At 35.0% G+C, this 21,623-nt stretch overlaps 1 protein-coding gene across 1 annotated transcript in view; it reads left to right on the top strand.

The window, feature by feature from the left end:
* Cpsf73 (cleavage and polyadenylation specificity factor 73) overlaps positions 1–21,623 on the top strand; it is a 65,445-nt gene that overhangs the window by 11,624 nt on the left and 32,198 nt on the right. The window contains exons 4-8 of the mRNA XM_081742580.1: positions 1,988–2,116; positions 4,242–4,419; positions 5,473–5,562; positions 19,347–19,497; positions 20,378–20,553. Coding sequence (XP_081598706.1) covers positions 1,988–2,116; positions 4,242–4,419; positions 5,473–5,562; positions 19,347–19,497; positions 20,378–20,553 — 724 coding nt within the window. The remainder of the gene's footprint in view (positions 1–1,987; positions 2,117–4,241; positions 4,420–5,472; positions 5,563–19,346; positions 19,498–20,377; positions 20,554–21,623) is intronic.

The following is a 21,623-nucleotide window of genomic DNA, read 5'->3' as shown; positions in this document are numbered from 1 at the left end:
GTTACAAACACAAAATTGTTCCATACGCTGACACCCTGTTCCGTAATAGTCGCATGCAACCGACGCAGTAGGTTGTAGAACTAGTAAAAGTCGCTCCCCTGTCTATAAGGGGTCTTGTTGATTCGGACTTTTCTCCTCTGATCTTTGTGTGTAATATTAGGGATTTCATGTGAGCCCATTTTTATCCATTCTGTATAATTCAGTGGTTTAGGTGTGTTTTTTAATTCAACGTCCCACAAATATGCTCCGAGACTAAGGGAGACGGTGACGATGATGAACGAAATGATGGAGTGAAGGGAGTGGGAGGAAACGAGAGAGCCCCAAGAAAACTCACTCACATGTGTTTGTTCACAAGAAATCCCACTAAGGGAGAGCTAGGATCGAGCGCACGAGTGGTGAGCGTTCTTCGAGTGGGCCACCGCGGTCAGTTGCAGATTGACAGCTGTAGTGGAATTTTGGTATTGTGGTCGGTACTTCAGCAAAAACTGCTTTTCTTTCTTTCTTTAATGCTGACACACAACGTAGAGAGTGTACCGGCTTTTATTTGAAAAAAAAAAAAAGAAAGAAAGAAAGAAGGAAAAAAGAAAAAGAAAAAAAAGGCTTAAGATCAAATATGCTATAATAGGTAAACACTATAGGTCAGTATTTTGTCGCGTACATTATGCATTTTTTGACCTCCCTTTGAAAAACTGATGTAACTGATTTATGAAAGTGTTGCAAGTTGATGTGTAACTGATAAATAATGGAAAGTATTTACCTAAATTGAACCATTGGAAAACTATACCTGTACAGTTTCGACAGCAGCAAGAACTGGTGTTTATGTAAGTGACCATGTCCGATTGAAAAAGTTAGCTGCAATAATTGTCGAAACTGTATAATTTTTTCATGACTTACTTTAGGTACGTACTTGAATACTTACAATAAAATACGTCTATTTATCTCCATAAATAAATATTGTGTGTGGTTGACTTCTTAACGCGGCAGCTGACAGGCCCACTTTAATGTCATAGAACAAACACACGCAAACAAGTTGCTTCGATACCTCCATTTCTCTACGACACTGGACGGGCTATGACTGCAGTATATGCGCAATGTGCCTATAGTACTGAAGATCGATGGCCGGACTAACTCTCGATCGCTTGGCACGTAGTGCGTCATTTCAGTTCCTCTCTGTGAGCACTTTGATTAATGGGACGTCAAGAACAGCAAGAACGTTTTTGATTACCATGTATTAGTACCGTAATTACGAGCACATTTCTTGCGTTTGCGGGAATCGGAAATTAAACTTCTTTGAATAGACTCCCACATGATTTTCTGGGTTCCAAAAGCCAAAGGGTTCCCGTAATTTGAACCAAAAATAATGGTGCGTAATATATGAAAGACTAATATTTCTAGTACTAATTGCTCTCAGTATACTGGTGCATCAATAAAATTGAATGCATTTGTTTACATATATATTAGTTTAAGGAGGAAATAACCGATTTTTTTTTTTTTTTAATTTTATTTTACATACCAGATTCTCTATAGGTATGAATTCTAACGCAAAGGGTGAAAAAGTGACTGACTGGACCGGGTTCGAGTCCTGATCCAATCAGTCATCTTTTCACTCTTTGCGTTAGCATTTGTTTATTTTCATCAGTCAAGTATGAACGGTTATAGAAGACTATTGAGAAAATGGAATGAAATATTATACTTAATGAAAGTTACTTAAAGGACAAGAAGAAGAATCCTAAGAAACATTGTAATTCTCCTATGCTGTGAACTTAAAACTTTTTTTTTTTTTTTTAATGAAACGGATTTGTAGAAAATGAACTTAATTTTATGCCACCTATTTGCCTAGCAACTTCACATTCACAACTGGATCCACCTTCAATTGTTAACCATGAGCATGAGTCGATTAATCATGGATCACCCGCTTATATATAAATATTAAAGATATAATAATGAAATGTATTTCTTTCAGTGTATTGCGATTATTTTATTTCAGTTTTCATCTCGACCACTGTGGTGCCCTGCCATGGTTTTTACAGAAAACAAGCTTCAAAGGGCGTTGTTTTATGACTCACGCGACCAAGGCAATTTACAGGTGGTTATTGTCGGATTATATAAAAGTTAGGTAAGTATCAACTATATATGTAAATGCAGGATCTTTAAAAAAGTAATAGTAAAATGTGCATTGAATATCAAAAATCATATACAATATAATTGCGATTTTACGAATTGCTTGGGGATTTTCTTTCTTTAAATGGGATTTTTCGCTAAATAGGGATTTGATATAAAAGAAATGCGCATCATAAGGAAGAGTTTCTCTGAAATGTACAGTATAACGTGAGATTTTAATATTTTAACACATTTTGTGTTTTTAAAACACTAGATCTGAATGATTTTAATCTGCACTTTTAAGAGTTGTGCATTGAAAAAGATGGCAATATTAACACATTTAAATAAGCGCTTAAATGACAAGCCAGTGAATACAGCGTACTGTTTTTAAAAATACACTGTTAGTATTTCCACCTTCCAAAGACTGAAAAATACTGTCCTAAAATCCAGAGCAAGAGTGATCAAACATATCAAAGTAAAAACTAACAAGAAACCTGAAGAAAACGAATTGCTAACATTAACATTATGTATGCACATGAGAGGATTATTCAAATTTAAATAATAATAATAATAATAATAATAATAAAGTTATTTATCTATATATCCTCTCGTGGGTAACCAATTTTTTGTTAAAGCAAACATTAATGTTTCTAAACTCAGAAGAGTATCATCGATCCTAGTGTCAGTCGATGGTGATGAAAATATTGGCCTAGTTTTTGCTTAAAGTTACCGAATTACCCATGAACAAGTGGTTTTACGGATTCCAGTAAATAAACCATTCCGTGAGCGATGTATGTGAATATTTTCTATTTACTAATAAATATTTCATCTCTCTCTCTCTCTCTCTTTCCTTTCTTTCATTTCATTAAAGTAGGACATGTACTAATATAATTTTCCTTAAATGTGGATTGAATTACATTATGTATATAAAGTTATTTTTCGGGACCTAACTAATATTTCGTTAAATGCGGGAACCTACCATCGAGACTCCAATGTACTGTTATCAGTTACCGTGTAATGATAATGAATATCTGTATTGTATTGGGATGATGTATGTTTTATTGAAATGATATAAAATCTTCAGTTTAGTGTTCAATATTTATGTCGTGCAAGCATAAACAGGTGTTAATGCAAGTTAATGATGAAGGAGTTGGTTAATGAGAGCAACTTCTTCTAATTGAGTTATCGTAAATACTCGAATCTAAGACACCCCTAAACTTCAAAAGTTGTGTCAATTTCTTGTATTCAAATCTAAGACGCATCCTGGATATTTAATGAAGCAACTCAAAATTTGACAGTACAAATTAAATCATACGGGTTTATCTGCTCAAACTAAACATTTAAATGTCAAGATTAAAAAGAGAACAAAGGCACCATCTTACAGTTTTACTTACAGTGTCAACAGAGGACACTTTCACTGTCTGAACACAGACTCACTATCACTTCGTATGCGGTTTCGTATGCGATTCCAAGACGCACCCCCCTCCCCCTTTTATACCTGAAATTTTGCAGAAAAAGTGCGTCTTAGATTCGAGTATATGCGGTATAACAATCTGTATGCATCTTTAAAAATAGATATTAATTTATTAGGATAACATTATGTTACATTTATTTTTAAGCAGTATCGAAGCTCAGGTAATATAGTCGTTGAGAATGAGACTAGGGATGCGTCAAGAAAATAGTTTAACATATATTTTGAACATCAAGAATATCTGAGACGTGGATCTAAGGTTTGGAATGGGATCTGAACTGCATGTGTTCTCATCAGAGATCGAGACTAGATCTCCACACCAAAGATGAGAACGATAACCATTTAGCCACGAGATAGATTGAATGAAACAAGGTGATGATAGAATAACATGAAACAAGATGCTAATGCGTTATGGTGTAACCTCTTGATGCAGCTGGATGACAAGCAATAGAAGGCAGTGATATGTTTGGTTTTTTGCGTTAATTTTTTTCTTTTTTGCTAAACCGAAGAGGCAGTTAGTGAGGTGCGTATTATAAATGAATCAATTTTTACTTTATCTGCGCAGTGTCCAACAGTATATTGCACACGTATAGTTCAATTTAAATATGAAAACTTGTATCTTGTGCGTAGCATTAGAAATTGATTGAATCTCGTATCTTTTTTTCCACAGTAATATTGCAACTGACCAGATGTTGTACACCGAAGCTGACTTAGAATCTAGTATGGATAAGATAGAAACTATCAATTTTCACGAGGAGAAGGACGTATTTGGAGTAAAATTTTGGGCATATAATGCAGGTCATGTGTTAGGAGCAGCCATGTTCATGATAGAAATTGCAGGCGTTAAGGTAAATTTTCTTTGACACAAATCTCTCTCCCTATATCTATCTCTCTCTCTCTGTATATATATATATATACAATTTCGCAGTTTATTTGTTAATATGGGGAATGTAAAATTAGTTGGCCCCACTTTTGGCTCTTGACTTCTCAAAGAATGGAATAAAATTTGATGTGTAGTCCTTGTAAACATAAACGAGCTACTTACTTAACTTTCCTAAATTTAGATCTTGCTTTTAAAATAATGCATTATTTGGGTTGACAATTGCCTTCGCTTGTTTATAAGGTAAAAAGATTTTTTAAAGTTGTAATAAAATATAAGGTATTTTGGTTTAAAAAAACGTTTCTTATTGAAAATAAACTTTTCTTAGTAAGAGGTTGAAAATAAACTTACTCATACACATATATATGTTGAGGAAAACTAAACTCAATACAGCCAACCAACTACAGTTTAACGTGGAATCTGAACCATTGTATGACCCCTCACTTTTTTTATGTGGACTTTTGACTAAGCTAAATAGCTGCTCGAATATGAGCAGTCTTGCCTTGTATCTGACCTTTGCAGATTTTTAAAGTTTATGTCTAGAGAAATGGAATCCACTTTGCAACGTAGATATTCCAATTTTTAACACGGTTGCTTTGGCTTGCAACCAATCATGTTATAATACAAAGCAAGACTGTTCATATTTGAATTTTGTATCCTATAGCATGTGCTAGCAATTATTCAGATTGGTTGTAACTCAAAGCAACCGTGTTGATATTGGAATCTCTACGTCACAAACTAGATTCCATTTCTCTGGATATAGATTTTTTTTTTAATCTGCAGAAAGTTACTTAATATAAACCAAGATTATTCATATTTGAGTTATATATTCTATAATATATGTCTGTCATTAAATGGTTCCTCAGTTTTATTTCAAAACTGTGGTATCTTGGCATTAGGTTTATTTTACAACAGTAGGTCATTTATTTTTATTTTGTTTTGTTTTGTTACAAAAAAATTGGTTAATTAATGTTAAATTTTATTCTCTAAATACTGTACTTTCACTTCAATTTTTTTTTAGGTTTTGTACACAGGCGATTTTTCTCGGCAAGAGGATAGGCATTTGATGGCTGCGGAAATACCGAATATTCATCCGGATGTTCTCATTATAGTAAGTATCACGTGTACAATCCGCGGCAAAAAACCTGCAACATGAGGATGTAAGTTTATTGTGAAACTACGCCTTACAGCACAGGGAATGAACATAACGTCTCAGTGGAACGAATCACGGCAGGATAAACCTCGGCCTCCTCCCGTGCACACTTATTTTGGAGCAAAAGACTTCGTCATTTCACAATAAACTTATATGCTCATGTTGCAGGTTTTTTGCCTCTGATTGTACATGCTTGTTAGTAATAGTTTATAAGGAATCATGCTCTCGTTGCCTGAAAAGCGGAACTAGATAAGACAACTTGATATCATTAAACTTTTTAGAACCAGTGTGGTAGGCGGTCGATGCTCGTTCATTTTCTCATTTTGTCTTATTCTCTGTTCCGTTTTACTTTTAAGCGACCATAAACAAACCCACGGGTAACTAAAGCACGCTGATTTGCTGCTGAGTTATTAGTACATGTAACTCATGAGTATAGTAGTTTGTCATTAGAATTAGAATCTATGCTAATAAAAAGTACACGTTCTCTTGTCTGTGATCGCAACACGGTTGAATCGATTGACATGATTTTTTTAATCATAGTTAATCGCTACCTTGAATTGGGTTTTCATCGTGTCACTTCAATTAAAATCCGTACAGTGAAGTGGGGAGGGCAAGTGAGTAGGTTTAATAATATTGATGCCAAAAACAGAATATTCCAGGCTGTAACAATAGATTCATTAATTATTACATTTAAGTATTATCCTTTTTTGACTGCTAATCATGATTAAATACTTTGAACATATGTACACTTAAGAAGGAAACTATGTACACTGAAGTCCAAAATTATTGTCGCATGTCTATAAATATGTTGTTGTAGGAATATAATTTGATAACGAATTCGCCCGGTATTTCTTGTAATGTTAGCACGTGTATAATAGGCAAAGACAGGTATGTGACAAATTTCATGTCAAAAGAGCAGTAAATAAGAACAATAAAACGAAAATAAAATTTTCTATTCCATTTAGCAACATTTGATTTTACTTATTATAATTTTCGTATTTATAATTCTTTTCCTATGAAATTTACCACAAATATGCATTTCCCGATTATACATATAGTATCAGTATTAAAAGTACCCTGGAAAATCATTATCAAATTATTTTCTTACCAGAAGACAGTTATAGATATGCAGCAACAATAATTTTGGACATGAGTGTATAGCGACAAATTTAAAACAGCACAGAAAAATTAAATTACACGAAAGAGCTTAGATAACGAGATAAAACACAGTGACAGAATCAGGGGAGAAATAACAACACTAATGCAGTTTCACATTTACACCTGGATTAGATGGGGAAGGAGGTTTATATTTTTCGTATAGAATAACGGCTGCATCGTTTGGTTTGCCAGACTCCTTTATTTATTTACCCTGTCTTCAGTATGTCAGTCCATCCGTCCAGGAGCCAAAAAATCTCCAGAACAACTTGGTAGATCACCCGATTATCATCAGTTTTGACCGGGATGTAGAAGGTCAAAAGTTAGGAATCTAGTTCGTTCATGCAGGTGATACTTAATCCAGAATCTAGTTCGTTCATGGAGGTGATACTTAATCCAGAATCTAGTTCGTTCATGGAGGTGATACTTAATCCAGAATCTAGTTCTTTCATGGAGGTGATACTTAATCCAGAATCTAGTTCGTTCATGGAGGTAATACTTAATCCAGAATCTAGTTCGTTCATGGAGGTGATACTTAATCCAGAATCTAGTTCTTTCATGGAGGTGATACTTAATCCAGAATCTAGTTCGTTCATGGAGGTGATACTTAATCCAGAATCTAGTTCTTTCATGGAGGTGATACTTAATCCAGAATCTAGTTCGTTCATGGAGGTGATACTTAATCCAGAATCTAGTTCGTTCATGGAGGTGATACTTAATCCAGAATCTAGTTCTTTCATGGAGGTGATACTTAATCCAGAATCTAGTTCGTTCATGGAGGTAATACTTAATCCAGAATCTAGTTCGTTCATGGAGGTGATACTTAATCCAGAATCTAGTTCTTTCATGGAGGTGATACTTAATCCAGAATCTAGTTCGTTCATGGAGGTGATACTTAATCCAGAATCTAGTTCGTTCATGGAGGTAATACTTAATCCAGAATCTAGTTCGTTCATGGAGGTGATACTTAATCCAGAATCTAGTTCTTTCATGGAGGTGATACTTAATCCAGAATCTAGTTCGTTCATGGAGGTGATACTTAATCCAGAATCTAGTTCGTTCATGGAGGTGATACTTAATCCAGAATCTAGTTCGTTCATGGAGGTGATACTTAATCCAGAATCTAGTTCGTTCATGGAGGTGATACTTAATCCAGAATCTAGTTCGTTCATGGAGGTGATACTTAATCCAGAATCTAGTTCTTTCATGGAGGTGATACTTAATCCAGAATCTAGTTCGTTCATGGAGGTGATACTTAATCCAGAATCTAGTTCGTTCATGGAGGTAATACTTAATCCAGAATCTAGTTCGTTCATGGAGGTGATACTTAATCCAGAAATGGTAAAAATCAACCATTTCCGGTTTTAACGTTGATAACTATAGAGCGTAAACGGTAATTAATAGCAAGTAATGGTTTTCTGCAATCGATTAAGTGTTCCAAGACGACATTTCATCTCCATCCTTAACTATCTACTATAACCGAAGGTGATAGAAATCCACTACAACTTCGTATAAACTAATTATTTGCTGAGCAAAACTATATATTTTCGTTAAAATTCAACACGTGTTACATTATGGAAAATATTACAATTTCCTATTTCAATATCGATCTACATGGAATAAAAACGATAGGAAATAGCGAGAAAGGGTTATTTTGGAATCGATTTAGCGCTCTAGGAATAGGATTTAGGGCTCTTATCACTGTCCGAACAAGAAGTCCCAGAAATGAGCCGCTTCAGGTTTTAACGTTGCTCACTATATAGTGAAAACAGTAATAAATAGCGAGAAGCTGTTTTCTATAATCAATTAAGCATCCCAAAAATATATCTCATCTCTACTCTCATCTCTTTACTGAGACCAGATTTGGTAGTAGATTTCTACCACTACCAGTTTAAAATCAATTGAGAAAATACCACGCTTAAATACCAAACTCATTCACGTAGTGTACGTATGACATTGGTACTTGTTGAATATTTGGGTCAAGCTGAATATTCATCATTCCATTTCTATCAGAAATGCGCATCCTAAAAGAGGGGGAGGGAAGGCGGCTTAAAAACACTTTCCAAATATTTATGGTAAATTAGTTCTCCCGTGTGAAGAACGGGGTGGAGTTCACCTAATGAAAATAAAGCACTGTAAAATGAAAAATATTTTGACTTTACTGATGCGACGGTCTCGAGTTCGATTCCTGGTTGGACACTTGGGGACACCAACTTTTCACGCCACCCATCCTGAGTCAAGTTTTCCTGGGTTTTCCTCATTCACACCAGACAAATGCCGGAATGGTACCTAACATATAAGTCCCAGGCCACTTCCTTCGTTCCCTTTCTTGGGGTAGTATGATCGCCGAGAGACATCATCCTTCATACTTGACGGGCTAACATGGCCATAGACTCCGGAAGGCCAGAAATCTAATTCCTAAATCTTAAATCCTTCAACTTCACTGCCTACGGTTATGCCTGGTATGCTAAATGAGACCATGGTTATGAGAATAAATGAAATAGTGGAGAGAAGAAAGTGTAAGGGAACTGGAGAACCCCGAGACAATCCACGTACATGACGTTTTATCACCAGAAAGCCTACTTGGCGCGAACTAGAATCCAGTTAGGGACCTCATGCACCAGAGATGAATGCTCTACCACTAAGCCACCATAAATGAGATCACAAGATAGAAACTACTAGGACCGCAATAAAGCACGTTCAATGAAATAATTGGACGATTGCGTACAAGCTTAATATATATATATATATGACAGTTCGACTGTGTAGGTATGGTTCTGCTTTTAGGTTGAAAAGATGCGTGACTTGTAGTTTCGTGAGTGCTGTGGTAGAACAAACAAGGGAGATCTGAGCACTTGTGCTAAATGTGTTTGTCACAGTAACCAGTGGTTGCTCTGAAAATTTTAAAAAAGAAAGGAAATCATTGTTTCACAAAACACTACTGCCACTTTTTTTTCTTTTTTCTGCATAGTTCGAACTAGTCTAAAATCACATATATAATTTCCTCTTCGTCTGTAAGCCTAGGAATAAATTATCTCTAACGAATCAGGTTTTCGAATAGTAAATGGATATAAATAGTTATGTTTAGCGCTGTTTAGAAGTGAGAGGAAACAATGAATAGACAGTAGAAATTCGATTGTCATATGTAGGCTAATCTCATATATGAAATTTTTAATATGTGGCTTCAGAACTATAGTTCTGTTAGTTAACTTTCCTTTTCTACGTACTAAAATTTTCATAAATTAAAAACATAGAGGCTTTAGCGACCAGTAAGCCATTATTTTTTTTTTAATTAAAAGTTCTTAATCGATGGTATTGACGTGCACGTATTGTATTATCATTGATAATGAATTACCATCTGCTTTCTGAGTGAGATTAATATTGATTTAATTCATTTTTCATGTGCTATGGATGTGCCTATATGCATTTCTATATTTGTTACATCACATTAAGTTAACTCTCATTTTATAATAGAGTATATCTCGGCATTTGTTTTATTTTACAAGTTGAGTGTATAAACCTTTCCTATTATGATATTGCTCCATATTTGCATAATTTTTATTCGTAACAATTTACTAGTGTTCTTTTATAGTATTTTTCTCATTTGTATGTATAACATATGTTCCTATTCACTTAGTTATTCAAAGAAGTACTAAAATTAGATAGCTTGAAACACAATAGAACAGTTAACACTTATTAATATGAAGTTCAGGAGCCAGATAATTCAACACAGATAAATATACATACATACATACAAAAATATACAGTATGTTTAGAAATTCAGTGACCAAACTCCAGGAGGCGATTCCGTATACCAACTGAAAGGAAAAAAATGGGTCAAATAACACCTTTAAGAGTTATAAACTGCCGAAAATGCGAAACATAACGTTTCAAAACGCCCTGACTAGAAAACTATGGGACCTATCGCAAGCTGTTCAAAGAACTACACAAGATCGTGTAATCGACTAGTGTTCGAGTCACTGTTCGGGCGAACATTTATTTATAACCAACTAGAGGTCGTGGTCCATGTTCGGGCAGCTATTTATTTGTAACCGTCCTCAGTTCGTGGTCCATTTATTTGTAACCGGCGTGGTTCTGTTCGCTGTCCTTGGCTCGTGGTATTACCAATAAGTATGCTCCTGATACTTTAACTTACCTGGACAGGACGACGAAGACCTCTCAAGAAAGGTTACAAACTGTTTCCCAAAAAGCTCGTCGGTCTCAATTATGAGATGAGCATTAGGCGCCGAGAGGTTCGGGTGTCTCGTCTCGAAAACCTCACGGACGATCAGACGGTCATCCAGACCATAACGCACACAAACGCCATCCATACATACAACGAAAACACACTGGGTTAAATGACACTATACTTATTTATTAGAACACTATTTTGAAAAAAAAAATAACGAAGAGAAATGAATACAACACTGGACACTAATAACTTTTGCCGCTGAAATTACGTTTTGCCCTATTCAGGAAATATAGCCCTTTCTATGTATATATGATTATAATTTAGGTATCACTATAAATACTTTGCTCACACCATGAACACACTTGGGGGATTCGCACTGGGGAAAAGTTGTCTGGATCGTCCCACGATGAACCCAATTGTTACGCTGAACAGTCCTGCAGCGTAAAAGTAAATCTTGAGTAAATAAACGAAAAGAAGGTCTTCACAGTTGAATTCTGATATTGGAGGGCGCGAATATAACTTTTGAAACGCACAAGGTCTGCGGACCTGGGATTTCACTGATTGGGGCTAGCCGTAAGAAATCGTCCTTCACCGGCTAAATAGCTTGTGCCCCTTAACACAACTTATGTTTGAAGTTCAACGCGAGATGCGTGGTTGCATCTTCCAGACCTGGAGTCAAACTCCCTGAGCGTCCAAGCTCAAGCTACGGGTTGCAATGGTCAACAGAATAGTGTTGGCAGTTCATTTCAAAAATTACTCAGTTACTCACCTGTATGCACATACAAACAGAATACGGAAAACAATTTATGTTAATTTTAGTCAACTGCCCATAATGCACTAGACACGGCGATAACACTGGCGTGAGAAAGTACAGATAACGGGCTACGAAACAACACAGTTGGTGCCACTTTGGTTACTGAAACATCTGGTCAGTCCGTATTTCTCCAATCTATTATAATGTTTCCATAAGCGATTAAAGAAAACACTTAATTCAGTTCCCATTAACTATAGAATATATACTGTGTATATAATGAGTCAGGGAGAAACACTGAAATGGTTAGTCACTAACTGAAATGTTCTCAGCGAAAGCAACGTTTTAAATATATATATGAAAAAACGATGAAAGACTTCTTTGTCCAATTGTGTGGGAAAGAAGCAATTCCCACCAAAGAAAGAACTTATGTGCGTTGCAGAATAAAGTATAAATCGAAAATAATAATCACTGTCTTTACGAAATATACAGGGCGTCCACAAAAAAATACTTCTATAACCTGGTGGCGGTTATAGATTGGTGTCCGAAAGTGGAACGACCTGTCAAGTGCACATGTAGACAGGTTGAGAACCCTTGGCCGTCTGACGAAGTATGAATAAAATTAGGTTTTTCACCTGAAAATTTAAAATAAGTTAGTTGGCAACACTGTCATATGGTGTGAGACTTACGTGTATAAACGATGAATGGTTTTTCACCTGAAAAAAGGGCTATTTAAAATAGTTAAATAACTTGTCCACTCACTACAACATGATGAGGTTCCTGCATGAGCAATGTCCAATCCAAATGTTCCATGAAGTAATAAGATCCTCTTGAACAATTGGTGCAGTTGGGTTTCCTTATCTTCCGTTTCTTCACATGTTGAAACCATGCTGTCTTCCTGTGTGAGTATCCTCCATGATTCTCCAACGATGAGTTGATGAGGGGAGAAGGGGAGATTTTTTTTTTTTTTTTTTTAACACTGGTGTGAGAAGCGAAGTACGGTTGAAACACCTGTATGATAACTTTTTTTTTTTTTTTTTTTTTTTTTTTTAAGTTCGTAGAAAGCGTTTGTAGGGCTATTAAAATTCCTTTTTTTTTTTTTTAACACGCAAATACTTTTTGTAAAATGTCTAAGTGTTCCGTTTCGATCACTTTATTTGATATAATATGAAGTAAATACGTTATAGGGCTATTTAAATGCTTTTTTTTTTTTTTTTTTTTTAAACACTAATGAATTCTTTTCGTAAAATGTTTAAGTGTTCCGTTTCGATCACTTTATTTTGTGCAATATGAAATAAATATACACACACGATAACTATTCATGAAAACATCGACTTGAAGAATTATCAAATATCTTAATAAAAATTAGTAAATATACTGATATCTGTATTTAAAATATAATAATATGAATGAATAAGCAAATAGCAAAACATGTTAAAGGTACTAAAATATTAAAATTATTGTTAAAGTTTCGATATCATTCTAATATATTTGAAAAATATGAAAATCATTGAAAAAATAAAATGAATGGAAATGTAAATACATGATAAAATGACAATATATAAACAAAAATAAGATTTTCACCTGTATGTCCCTTTTTTTTTTTTTTTAACTGTGCCTCATGTTGTTTGGTAGAAAAGAACGAAAAATCGTTTTTCAAAAATAAAATAAAAATAAACTTAAGTGTCAAAATTGACGTTCATAGTAATTCCAAGAAATAAGCATGATTCTGCATATCAAAGAAAAGATCGTGATTTCGTTGACATGTATGAAGAAAATTTGGCACGCCATAAGATCAAATGCCATCTGCTCGTCGTGAAAATCGAGACTTTAATTCAATAATGCTCATTACAACAAATGGTTTCGTTCTGAAACAAAGTTATTATTAGCTTAGGCCTAGAATAATGGTCGTTGTTCACTTCCATAAACGTAAACATTGTAGGGTTACCAGAACATATGGGTATTATCTGCAAAAGAACTTATTAATGCAGCGTTGAAAACTATACGGTGTTGATCCAAGTTTTTCAAAGGTCTGAATCAAGGAAGTTGACTCACTAGTCCAAACATTCCTGAAAATAAATGGTCATTACGCCATAAATTGACCAAAACTATTGGTGGGAAAAATGTGTAATACTACACGTACTTACACACACAATATGCCATCGACACCTGCGAGGCAAAAAAACTAGAAACGAGGAAGGCCTGCAACCCTAGGCACTTACAAAATTGTTTCTGCACAAAACTGAAATATAAACATTAATATTCAGTAAACTACGCGTATGTTCCCTGGAACATAACATACGTCTTCCACCTAGAAAAAATGTGTAAACACACAAAATACAAATGCTCTCGTAGCATCGTAAAGATATGTCTCTATAAGACAAAATACATGAGACCTACTAAGAGAAAAACATGAGATACAAACAAGAATATAGTCAACGACATTACAACTTTCTGGTTGGTCTGAAACATCCAATTAAATTCCCTACAAAACAGCTGTAACAAGCTTCCTTAGGCATCTTCGCTACAAAATTTTCAAAATGGTCTTATTAACATATTAAAATTCAGTCATCGAGCATATGAAATAATTGACAGAAAGTAATTCTCAAAAAACGTTATGGCTTCATACTGTTGGAAAAAAGAAAATAAGTTTATTTTTCGGGATCTATATCAATATTTCTGAGACGGCTGAAACCTCATAAATAATGGGCCATGTCGATTTTTGAAGAAAATCATCCGTCATTGGTAGTATGGCTGAAACCTAAAGATTTATATTCCAAAACCTTTGGCCATGTTGATTTCTGAAGGAAATACTCCATAACAAAAACAATTTTACTAAAAAAATTCCAAATAGTTTTGGGACATACTGTGATTAAAATATAGCTTTTTCAAAATTAATGTAAAACTAAACATTATAGCACATTAGCATACAAGTACACAATATAGTTACGATTCATAAACATTAAAATATACACTGAAATGTTATAAACAAAATATACTCAAAATATTTAACCTAAGAATACGCATACTTAGTTACGGATACCATAAAGGAAGAAGAGAAATGACAAACTATATTTTGCGATTGATGGCGAAAATACAGTTAGCTATGGAATATCCAATGGATTAGCCACGTCCATTTTTGCAAGAGATCTGCAATTCCAGGAAAAATTGCCTCCCTGAAAAAAAATTATATTTATCCCCATAAAATATCCTACCCGAAGAAGTTTCCCTACGGTCGTTCAGTGGTCTAGAGAAGACGAAAAAAAAATGTTAATTAGAAATTGCAAGAAAATATAGAAGTTAAACATATTTCCGCATATATATTAATATGAGGGGAAAAACGACCGTTCACCATCAGAATATCTGTTCATATAGTTCCTTCTAAAATAAAAAGATTACTGCTTTCGTTCGAAGAATATACTATTCACACGACATTCCTACACACACTATTAGCTAACAAGGAAATGTCTGTTTCACTTGTTTAAGGCTTAGCCTACTTTCCGTTCTAAACTTTTCTCTTCGAACAAAATATATCATGTCACATCCTGGAAATTCAAATAAAGTCAAAATCGGGTAAATGACGTAAATGAGGTTCAATAAAATTACAGTAAACACTTCAAAATGAAAACGAAAATCTAAGATTAACACTGAAAAGAAATTTAACATTGATTATAAGTGTAAAATTCCATATTCTACGCATGAGATTACATACTAAGTTTCATTTACAAATACAGAAATATATACGAAACTAACAACTAAAAATTTTCTTATCCTGGGCATCTCGATACATTTTTTTTTAAAAGAAATTCAAACATTAATTCTAAATAACATGTAATAACATATTTAAGAATTTCGAAAGTGGGAAGAAATCCTAAAAGATTTTTTTTTTAATTTTAAAACACAATAAAAATATATATTATAACGCCAAAACATCTTCCCACTGGCTGAGGGTACGGAAATCTCGCCAAGATTTCAAATTGCTTTTAAAATGCAATTCCCCTACGTATGGGATACTTTAATTATTTACTAAAAAATCCAAATTCAAACATCTGAAATGAAAACAAGAAAACATTAATGACATTAAACTAATAGTAAGTCAGTGATAAGGTTTGCAACATTAGTATTCAATTGTGAGGCGCGACACGGAGTAAAGACCAAAAGCGGAAAAGAATCAGCTGTGTGTCGTTCGTCATTCGTAACCATAAGCACAGATGGTCGAGAATGCAGCGACTATCTTATCAAAATAAAGAAAGAAAAACGTGTTATCTGCTCATTGCCGAACAGTTAAAAGCTGGAAGCGAAAATGAGTTTAAAAGAAATACGTAGTTCTTCTTTTCGTGTCCAGGTGTTCTATCCAAAAACTAAAAGCAAAAAGAAAGAAAATGAATACATGTTTATCGCTTAGAAATGCGTCTCTCCTAGGAGAAAAATTTGTATCAACACACAAAGTCTTGGTTTCCCTTTTTTTTTTTTTTTCTATGATTACTGTTTCTGCTTTGATAATTACGGTTTGTTCTTCTATTCCTACAATGATTACTACTACGTACGAAAATATTCTTAATGTTATCACACAAGTTGCGGTTCCTGTCTCGCTTGTGATAACTCAGGTTACATGGCCGTGATTTACGACTCCTTCTGTTTCTATTGCTGCCTTTTCGACTGCGGTCTTGGTTCTGATTCCCTTTAAATTTCGTATTGTTTACGCTCCGGTCTGCGTATCTTTGCCTATTGCTATAACTGTAATCTCGTTTGCGCCTTTTCTCTCTGTGGTTTGTGGTAGTTATTCTTGTGCGCTTACGACCTCTGTCGTCTACAATTATATGTTCGTGGATTTCACTACTACTACTACAAGTGGTGTTGCTAGATTCTGAATGAATAAAATCATTGTCAGATTTCTTACGAGGTTGGTTTAGACTACCTGTCTCTGGTTGGAGTTCAGATTCCTGCGTTTCCTTTTCATTAGGAGTATTAGTTTCTAGCTCAGATTTCAATTCCAATATTTTGTTTTCACTAGGAATATCAGTCACTAACTGAGGTTCAATTTCCGGTGTTTCGTATCCAATAGGAACATCTGACTGTAACTCGGGTTCGCATTCCGATGTTTTGTTTTCAGCATTTTCCGTTTGCTGACTATTTTCCCGAAACACATCCCGTAAAGCGTCTACCTTTTGACCTAATCCACTCTTTAGTTCTTTTTCTAATCTATCAAAGTTCTCTTTATTTTCCTTTATATATTCCTCAACATCCTCTTTCATTGCTTTCTTTAATCTGTCAATATTCTCTTTAAAAAGTAAGCTTATCTTAGTAAACAAATCTGCTTCGTTGTATGCCATCTTCAACAAGAATAAAACAAAACGTACAATTAGGATAAAATAAACTATCACTAAAACATATTATTAAAATCACCTGAAAGAGATTTTTTTTTCAGATTACTGGTTCTAAGCTGAAAAAAAAGTGATATATTAAAATATTTATCTTATAAGTATTCGAGCACCAACGGTCTCGATTCGGGTCGGTAGTTCGGGCGTCATTTATTTGTAATCGACTAGTGTTCGAGTCACTGTTCGGGCGAACATTTATTTATAACCAACTAGAGGTCGTGGTCCATGTTCGGGCAGCTATTTATTTGTAACCGTCCTCAGTTCGTGGTCCATTTATTTGTAACCGGCGTGGTTCTGTTCGCTGTCCTTGGCTCGTGGTATTACCAATAAGTATGCTCCTGATACTTTAACTTACCTGGACAGGACGACGAAGACCTCTCAAGAAAGGTTACAAACTGTTTCCCAAAAAGCTCGTCGGTCTCAATTATGAGATGAGCATTAGGCGCCGAGAGGTTCGGGTGTCTCGTCTCGAAAACCTCACGGACGATCAGACGGTCATCCAGACCATAACGCACACAAACGCCATCCATACATACAACGAAAACACACTGGGTTAAATGACACTATACTTATTTATTAGAACACTATTTTGAAAAAAAAATAACGAAGAGAAATGAATACAACACTGGACACTAATAACTTTTGCCGCTGAAATTACGTTTTGCCCTATTCAGGAAATATAGCCCTTTCTATGTATATATGATTATAATTTAGGTATCACTATAAATACTTTGCTCACACCATGAACACACTTGGGGGATTCGCACTGGGGAAAAGTTGTCTGGATCGTCCCACGATGAACCCAATTGTTACGCTGAACAGTCCTGCAGCGTAAAAGTAAATCTTGAGTAAATAAACGAAAAGAAGGTCTTCACAGTTGAATTCTGATATTGGAGGGCGCGAATATAACTTTTGAAACGCACAAGGTCTGCGGACCTGGGATTTCACTGATTGGGGCTAGCCGTAAGAAATCGTCCTTCACCGGCTAAATAGCTTGTGCCCCTTAACACAACTTATGTTTGAAGTTCAACGCGAGATGCGTGGTTGCATCTTCCAGACCTGGAGTCAAACTCCCTGAGCGTCCAAGCTCAAGCTACGGGTTGCAATGGTCAACAGAATAGTGTTGGCAGTTCATTTCAAAAATTACTCAGTTACTCACCTGTATGCACATACAAACAGAATACGGAAAACAATTTATGTTAATTTTAGTCAACTGCCCATAATGCACTAGACACGGCGATAACACTGGCGTGAGAAAGTACAGATAACGGGCTACGAAACAACACAGTTGGTGCCACTTTGGTTACTGAAACATCTGGTCAGTCCGTATTTCTCCAATCTATTATAATGTTTCCATAAGCGATTAAAGAAAACACTTAATTCAGTTCCCATTAACTATAGAATATATACTGTGTATATAATGAGTCAGGGAGAAACACTGAAATGGTTAGTCACTAACTGAAATGTTCTCAGCGAAAGCAACGTTTTAAATATATATATGAAAAAACGATGAAAGACTTCTTTGTCCAATTGTGTGGGAAAGAAGCAATTCCCACCAAAGAAAGAACTTATGTGCGTTGCAGAATAAAGTATAAATCGAAAATAATAATCACTGTCTTTACGAAATATACAGGGCGTCCACAAAAAAATACTTCTATAACCTGGTGGCGGTTATAATCGCACTCTATCTATATATGCATGTTTTACTTACTATTTTCCCGGTATCGGCGAAGCGAATTTTTAAAGGAAGTTGATCATGGAGGATCACTTTTTACTACTAATTGTTCATTCATTTCTCCGATAACGTGGATTCTAAAGCATGGATAATTAAATGGTGCACTTGCTAATTCGTGTGTGATTTCTTAAATCGCTTGCGGTAGGTCATACAGTTTTCAAACTAGGGCATTTTTAAAACGTAATTTTCGTAGTTTCGGCGATTATAACTTTGGTGGGAGGCTTTTTTTCCACTTATGTTTACTAAAGAATCATCTCCCGGAGTTAGTTCAGCTAATTTCTAAAGATACTGTTGAGTATCCTAGATATTTTAGTTAAAGAAATCGTTGTACAAGTCAATAAAATTTTAAGATCATTAGAAAGTGCTGCATAAGAAACTCACCTGTTGGTATCATTTTTTTCTTACCTAGTAGAGTGAAATTTTATTCTTGTAAGGATTTATATATATTAAGTATCATTTTTACTATTTTTATGTACGAGGTAATGTATGTTAGAACAGTACGTTTATATTCATATATTTATCGTTTAGGAATCTACATACGGTACACATATCCATGAAAAGAGAGAAGAGAGAGAAGCCCGGTTCACAACCCTTGTTCATGATATTGTCAACCGTGGAGGTAGATGCTTGATTCCAGTGTTTGCGCTTGGTCGTGCGCAAGAACTTTTGTTAATATTAGGTAAGCTGTAATCGATATTTTAGGAACGATTCTGTAAAGCTTTTAAAATATGGTTTGACTTTATTTGTCGGGAGTAAATATTTCGATTTTTTTTTTTTTTTTTTTTTTAATTGAATAGTCGATGGGGTCTTGTGTCGAATATAACCCAAACTTAATCTTGAATCAATAAGCAGATTGTTGTGTATATCAAAATCAGAAGCTGCTGGTGTTTTATACTTGTTAACGATAAATTGGTTATTATATCTGCCTGCTGAATGTCAGTTCAAAAAGATCTAATTATTATCCTTTACCTGCTGAATTGTAAATTTTATTTTAGAGTGAAACTGGTTAAATTTCCTTGTAATTGTTTATCTGTTCTATAAAGATAACAATGTCATCAACATATTTTTAGTATTTTATAAATTTGAAATGTTCTTTCCCAAAATCTTATACTCGAAATGATTCATGACAAAGAAAAAGAGGGGTGCCCATGACTAATCTTTCTACTTGCTTATACAACTTGTTTTCAAAACTAATTCGTCTGTAAACACGTCTCAAAAATTTTTCAGTATTTCATAAATTTTCAAATAATTTATTTGTCGTAAGCCATTGCTGCATACATTTCCCAAGTGACATTTTGGGGAATCGAATTGAATGTGTCTAACTGTATTGATGGGTGCTAATTTTAGTTCGTAGCGTTGACGAAGAAGTAGTACTTAATTTTATGATATGAAGATTAAGCATCATTAACGCGTGGTAAAGTCAGCTAGCTGTTCTTTTTAACAAATATATGAACCACGTGTTATCTGCATTACATATAAACACACATGTTAAATCGATACTTGAAGAAATATTATATAGAAATATGTAATACTTCTGTATTTTTCGTCTCTTCTTTCAGATGAATATTGGAGTCAGCATCCAGAATTACATGATATTCCTATTTATTATGCGTCGTCACTGGCAAAGAAATGTATGGCCGTGTATCAAACGTACGTGAACGCTATGAACGAAAGGATACGAAGGCAGATTGCAATAAATAATCCATTTGTGTTCAGGCACATATCAAATCTCAAGGTATGTTAATAATAATAATAATCGATAAGCAATCTCTTAATTGGTTTGACAGCTTATCATTCTTCCCTATCCTAAGCCAGGCTTTTCGTTTCCTTGTATCTTTTCTTCTTAGTCGTACATCTGTCAGTATTTTTTGGTCTGTATATTCAATCGCTGCCTTGGGCCGCGGTGGCTCAGTGGTAGAGCGTTCACCTCTGGTGCTTGCAGTTCCGGGTTCGATCCCAGACCCCGCCAAGTGGACTTTGTGGTGGACAAACACCATGTGCGTGGGTTTTCTCGGGGTTCTCCCGTTTCCTCCCACTTTCTTCATTCCACCATTTCATTCATCACTCATCATCACCGTCTCCTTTAGCCTAACCGGCATAACCGTGGGACGTAAAACTCGAAGATTTCAATCGCAGCCTTTCTCGGAGCATTTTTCCTTCTGTCATTCCCTCCATAAACAATTCCGCGATTCTTCCATGTAAAAAATATGTCCAGTCATCCTGTCCCTTGTTTTCGAGAAAATTTTCAGTATAGTATGTAATCCTGTTTTCCTTCTACCATTTCTAACACTTTTTCATTCGACACCTTTTTTACTCACGTTATTGTTTGTAGCCTCACATATCGAAGGCTTCCATTCTACATTTTTTTTTTTAATCTTTGGAATTCATGCCTCACATCGATACCTCACACTTTTTACATATTCTTTCATCAGCTTGTCTTCAGTTCTAAGTCCTTAAAACATATAATAAAAACATACATCTAAATTAATTTGCTCCTTATGCAAGGTGATAGAAAACAACGCAACCCAAATTTTAATACGTTTTAATACGATTAAGTAACAGTGGCGGCTCGTACCAAAATGCTTAGGGTAGGCAAATTATAATAACATGTATAATTTAGTACACAAGAAAATTAAATTTATTGTGTAATCGCCTATGTTAGAGGCCTAATATTACAAGACAGTGCTGTGCCGTAGTAATCAGCGCCCGGAGCGAGAGTATATGACGGCGTCCCCTTACATATGACAAAGTGAGGTTGACAGACCAGCCGCGAAGCACCACCATGATTGGCGGGAAGAGTAAGAA

Source organism: Thermobia domestica, chromosome 16 (genome assembly GCF_964235325.1).
Source record: "Thermobia domestica chromosome 16, izTheDome1.hap1.1, whole genome shotgun sequence".
Taxonomy (NCBI): Eukaryota; Metazoa; Arthropoda; class Insecta; order Zygentoma; family Lepismatidae; genus Thermobia; species Thermobia domestica.
The sequence above is the reverse complement of the archived record's forward strand: the minus strand, read 5'-3'. Positions and strand labels throughout refer to the sequence as shown.